Consider the following 6,000-nt stretch of genomic DNA (forward strand, 5'->3'; position numbering starts at 1 on the left):
CAAGTATGTTGGGCTGCGTAGTTCATAGCTCAGTGGTACTTTGTTTGTTTATTCATATATTTGTTTATTTACTTAAGGTACCTCTTCTTTTTTCAAAATTTATTTATTTATGCATACAAGAACTGGGATACAAGCCAGAGGTGTGGGGGTGAGAGGATTCAGCAGAGAGTGGAGACCAGAACAGGCAGATCCACTGAAACAGTGCTGAAGGGAGCAGCAGAAAGATTTTGAGCTTCTCTGTTCTGACTGCAGAAGGAGGCATCATTCCCAGCCTGTGTAAGCACTCAACACTATTTCTTCTACTGCTTCCTGGTGATCTTTTCTGACTTAGGTAACTTCCTCATGCATGTGCCTACACACATATCCTTGTGCTCACTAGGACCTAACTGAGTGTTTCAGAAGGTCCTTCTGCAGCTCTTATCAGTTCTGTGTAGCTCTCTGTTTTCTATGATGGATGCTTTGTTCTGTCTGCACATTTAGCACCTTCTCCATGATCCAGATAATACACTGGATTTCCCCTTCTCTGCATGACAGACAACAGAGGAATCTGGGACAATCACAGATAGAGTTTACCTCATTTTCCCCCTAGTCTCTGGGGTGTTCATATCACTAATCTTCATTTTCAGATCCAGATTCATAACAATGGGGGTTTCAGTTCAACAGTTGCTTCATTTATTTTGTGGGTTTTTGTTTTTGTTTTGTTTTGTTTTGTTTTGTTTTTTGGCTATTTCATGTGTACAATAAATCTAGTTACTACTCTTCAGCTTGGCCTCAAGAAGTTCCTATAATCATTAAAAAACAAAAAGTAACTGGATTGCTATCAAGTTGTTTAGCATTGTTTCACAGCACCATCAACTATATCATCAATATATTTCTGTATATCTCATTAGTACTATATTTTTAAAACCTTTAGCATTAACTCTTTCGACACAAAAAGGCAAAACTTGTGGAACACACAGTTTAATGCTTTTAAATATGTATCCATGAATAACTAAGAAGGCACATTAACCTTTACCCAGAAAGTTCTCTTAATGCCTTTTGCAGTCAAGACGCTCTCCCAAGGGAAACTATTGTTTAGGTCTGTTGTTTGCTTGTTCTTCCCCTTTTTATAAAATGAATCATTGAGTGTCTGCTTCTGGATCTGACTTCTTTCACCCAGCCGGTAATACTTTTGAAGCTCACCCTGTTTGTAGTTTGCGCTTGTGTAGTCCTAAGCAGTGTTCCATCACAAGAATACCATGTCTTGGTTATTCAGTCTCCTGCTGATGGACATTTGTATGTTTCCTGCTTGAGGTGATTTTAAATTAGGTGGCTATGACCATCCTTGTGCAAGTCATTTGTATGAGGGCGTGGAGGTGCAGTCATAGGCTTGGTGTTGTCAAATGATACCCTGTTTCATATTCTTGACAATGTTGTATCTTTTCAGTGAATTTTAGCTTTTCTAGTGGGGCAGAACTCAGTGAGCCCATGGGAATTGTTACTACAAGCATGCCCTGTCACCTGTCAGCAGGAAGGCATATTGGTTGGCATTTGTTTGGTTTCTAAGGCAGTTTGAGTGTTTATAAGATGATCAGATTGAACTGTGGATCTTGTCTCTACAGACAGGTTATTCAGTCTCCTGCTGATGGACATTTGTATGTTCTACATGGTATGGGTGCTACTGTGACTGTTCTCCTTCTGTAGAACACACATCAGTTCAGAGAGGTGGTGGGGATGAGACCAGTGATCTTCCCCTGAACATAGCTCTGCTGTTCTCTAATCATTTCTCCAGAGGAGATGTCCAGTGCTCTGGCAATGACACAGGTTACTTTGTCGTAGAGCTGGGTGGCTGTCATCCTGCAGTGGTAGCTGATAAGTCACCACGTAGGCAGTGGGGGTTAGGTCAGTGTTCTTTGTGACTAGATTTTTCTATCTCCTGAAAGGGAACATGAAAAATCAAGCAAAGGATGAACTGAAGAACTGATAGTTTCTTTCTTTATTTTTTCAGGCAGAAGAGTTAACTGCCAGTCTGCACAGCTTCAAGAACAAGGCCTTTAAAAAGGCCAAAGTCTGTGCGGTTTGCAAGCAAATTATTGACGGTCAAGGAATTTCATGCCGAGGTGAGTACATGTTTATCATTCTCTTGCTTACTAAACCAAAGCCAAGCAAGCAAACAAACAAACAAAGAAACGAAATAAAAATCTTCTTTCGGGGGTTTCCACAAGTTGAACTGTGGAATTTCCCTAGTTACCCTGCGTTTACCCACAGGGTTGTTGAGGCCCATTACAGAAAGCCTCTGGTCTGGCTGGGCAGGGATCAAGCCTGTTTACACACAGTCGTGCTCGAAGGAGACTGTTCTAGAGCTACTGTAGCTCTATCAGGGCTGCGAGCAGAACAGAGCTACCTAACGGTAGAAGGGGAAGCAGTTCGTGACATAATCTCCATCAGTTTTTCTGTGTCAGTAACTCAGTTTTCTTTTCTGATATCTTACTAGAGTTTGCAAATGAAATGTTTCTGCATTTATGATCTCTTATAGTCAGCACATCATGTCTGCCTGTCACCAGCGTTGCCAGCATCTCTGTGTGGTGGTGAACTCCACACCCCCGGGCTTCTTGCTGTGCTTTGTGCTTGCATTCATAAATCCGTATGGTGGCTGTGTGAGAGCATCTCATTTCCTTGGCTCCCTAGAGTCAGGGTTATGTGGGTCCTGTTACAGAAAGGAAGAAGATTGGGGGGTGGACCTTGGAGAATGCTTGGGGCCGCTGTGTGCCATCTGACACTGATGTGGTTTGGGGTGTCTTCCCTAGAATGTTTATAGGGCCCCTTTCCTTTCTGTGGATCCTTGGTAGATGGTCCCTGATGGCCACTTTAGGGTGGGGCTGCAAGGGGAATACTTTGCTGAGGTGAACATATGACCCCAGGGCCACTCACAGTCCCTTTCACAGGTGAAGGGCCTGAGTACAGGTAGGAGGAACTACTGTGGCCCCTCCTGAAAGAGCAGTGTGGATGTTCCCAGAGCTGTGAGCATGTTGCCAACTCTTCCCTGACTTGCTTCAGGGGGTTCTGTAAGAATCCCCTATCTTCTTGACCCTCTGTAAATCTCTGTTTTGGAGTGATACACATTGAGGCCTTCACCTGCTTCTCGGGACCTGTGGGCCCTTCTCACCTTCTCCCTGGAGGCAGCTTATGTGATGGGTCCTCACTTCATCATGGTGAGCTGTTGCCCTGTGCATTGGACATGAATCAACTGCCAGGCCCCTGGTGCAGAATGTTAGGGAGGGCTTGTCAAGTTGTGTGTGGCCCATGTCTGTATGTGCTGTGTGCTGATACCCGCGTGCTTAAAGTCCTGGGAAGCAAAGGTACTCCTGAGAGTGCCTCTCCTTGTCATGAACTTCATGCCAGTCGCTACTCTATAATTTAGTCTGCAATCTTGACTTTTGAGAGAAAGTGAACAACCAGCCTTTCCTTTTGAATGAGAATGGAGAGCAGTGCTCAAGATGAAGTACATGTTCGAACGTGTAGCTAGTGTTGACAAAGATGCAATGAGGTGCAGATCCCCAGTAGCGATTGCACAGCTATGGTGGCGATGATGTCCAGTCACAAACAAGAGTTAGAAGAATATGATGGCCCCTCACTACTTGTTTGTTGGCATCAACATTTTCCCACTTTTCCCAGAAACACAGGAATTCTGATTTGATGAAGGCATTGAGATTCTAGAAAACTTTGACCTGTGGAAGGATAATGGACTTCTCACCTTGCTCCCCACTTTCTTAAATCCCATCTGACCAATGTTCTTCCATGCCACGAACCTGTACTGTACTGCATCCCAGCGAGGAGGTACTTTCCAAGCCTGTGGAATTATCTAGCACCACAGTCTTCTTTGAAGAAAATAATTCATTAGCAACTGTCCCATTAGGTGACCTCTTTTTTCAAGAAGGCTTATCCAGCATGTCTCATTTTCCTGAATAAGGCCACACTGCTACCATCTCCCTGCGCAGGTATGCAGGATTTTGGCACTGTCACTGTCTGTAAATATCACTGTCTAGCATTCGGTTCACTGGCTTAAATGGCTGACTGGAGGCTACATTAGTATAGAAATGGACCCAGGACATGAGTCCTGGGTTTCTCATTAACACCCTGAGTAACACTGATTGTGGCAGCCCACTCAGAGGGTATCAGTTCAGGTCTTCCTAGGGAGGAGTGGCCCTTACTCACTGCCCCTGAGTCTTGGGTTTCCTCTTCTCCCAGGTTCACTTTCCCAGTGTGTGCTTGTAGCCTGCATTTCCTTTTCACTCCTTGTCTATACTGGTGTCCATCTCGTGTGGCCATGTGCTTCTATTCAGCCCTCTTAGCAGGGAGGACACACATGACTGTCCCTGTGTCTTGATGATAGAGGCCATGACTGCGCAGCTGGGAAAGCCTGTGCCAGAGACCAAGGTGCCAGGGCACAAACTTGGGAGAATGGCACTACTGGGAGGAGATCATGTGAAGGAAAAGGCCCACATAATTTCTTTTTTAAAGATTGATTTATTTATATATGCACACAGAGTTGGGGTACAGGCCAGAAGTGTAGGGACAGTGAGAGGACTCACGAGACAGAGTGGAGAGCAGCACAGACAGATCTGCTGAAATACACTGCTGAGGGGAGCAGTAGGTGGGTCAGGAGAGGTCTGCCTCGCCATATGGTCACCTCCGGGGCAGGCGGGAATCGAACTTATTCGTAAGTGGCTTTAGCTTCTTAGTGCTGTGCTTTAACCCGCTGCGCCACCAGGGAGGGCCAGGCCCACATAATTTAAAGAAAAATTATTTATTCTTGCATACAAGAACTGAGGCGCTGTCCAGAGATATGGGGGGTGGGTGTGAGAGGATTCACCAGAGACAGAGTGGGGAGCAGAACAGGCCGACTGACAAAGTACACTGCTGAGGGGAGCAGAGGGTGGGACAGGAGAGGTCTGCTGAGCCATGTTGGTCACCTCCCTTGGGCGGAGATTGAACTAGCGCTGCAGTGACTGCAAATAGCTTTATAGTGCTGAGACTAACCTGTTGTACTTCCAGGAAGGGAAAAGGCCCACATTTTGCAAAATAGAAGACCACTGAACATCTGGGAACAGCTGTGCACTTGGGTCCCCTAGGGTGAATTCCTAGGTGAGGCAGTAAGTGGCATGGGGAGGAAATAATCGCAATAGGCACTTTCGGTGGCAGAGAATTCTGACTTCTGGGGAAGAAGGGGGCTGAGTGGTTGCCGCCTTCTGAAGGAGCTATGACCCTGGCAAGATTACATCTTTTCTCCAGTCCTTGGTTTCCTGATCTCTACGCTTTGCATGTGAGTGGCTGAGCTTTAGGATTTGCTCCCTTTATTGGTAAACTATATAGAAACCACTTAAAAGAAAGGAGATCATTTAGCAGTTTTCTGTCTTTATAGTTTATGTGATACACATTTACAGTTGAGCCTGCTCCCTGTGTGTATGTGCTGCCTGGAAACCAAGTCCCTATATTACCAACTATTCTCACACAGAGCTTTGGGAGTTCTTTGTGGCAAGGCCCTTTCTTTGTCCTATTTCTGAAGAAACAATAGGACATGGTGGAGGGGAGCATGGATTGTAAGGTCGCTAGGCTTCCTGCTCTGCCTCTCTGAGCCCGATTTATCTTTTGGTGTCATTTTGACTTACTGTGAATAACAAATTAAATCCACATGGAGGACGGGAACATTAATTGGCTCAAGAAAGTTTCCCATAATGTTAGCGATGATAACTTTGTTGTTGTTTTGGTGATGAGAGTGATGGCAATGCTGTGGTATTGATGGTAATTATGATGGGGATTTCGTGAGGACAGTGGTAGTGGTGATGGGAGTGTAGTGATGACAGTGACAGTGATATAGGCTGGTGATGATGGTGGTGGTGATGGTGTTGATAATAGTGACTGTGAAGGTGGTGATTGTGTTGATAATGGTGACTGTGATGGTGGTGGTGGTGATGGTGTTGATAATGGTGACTGTGATGGTAGTGGTGGTCGTGATGGTGC

The 6,000-nt window shown here is 45.3% G+C and overlaps 1 protein-coding gene across 1 annotated transcript in view; it reads left to right on the forward strand.

Moving 5' to 3' along the window:
• LOC105854737 (SH3 and cysteine-rich domain-containing protein 2-like) overlaps positions 1–6,000 on the forward strand; it is a 103,703-nt gene that overhangs the window by 42,701 nt on the left and 55,002 nt on the right. Inside the window, exon 3 of the mRNA XM_012735157.1 lies at positions 1,988–2,099. Coding sequence (XP_012590611.1) covers positions 1,988–2,099 — 112 coding nt within the window. The remainder of the gene's footprint in view (positions 1–1,987; positions 2,100–6,000) is intronic.

This window comes from Condylura cristata, unplaced genomic scaffold (assembly GCF_000260355.1).
Source record: "Condylura cristata isolate star-nosed mole 26May11 unplaced genomic scaffold, ConCri1.0 scaffold00004, whole genome shotgun sequence".
Classification (NCBI taxonomy): Eukaryota; Metazoa; Chordata; class Mammalia; order Eulipotyphla; family Talpidae; genus Condylura; species Condylura cristata.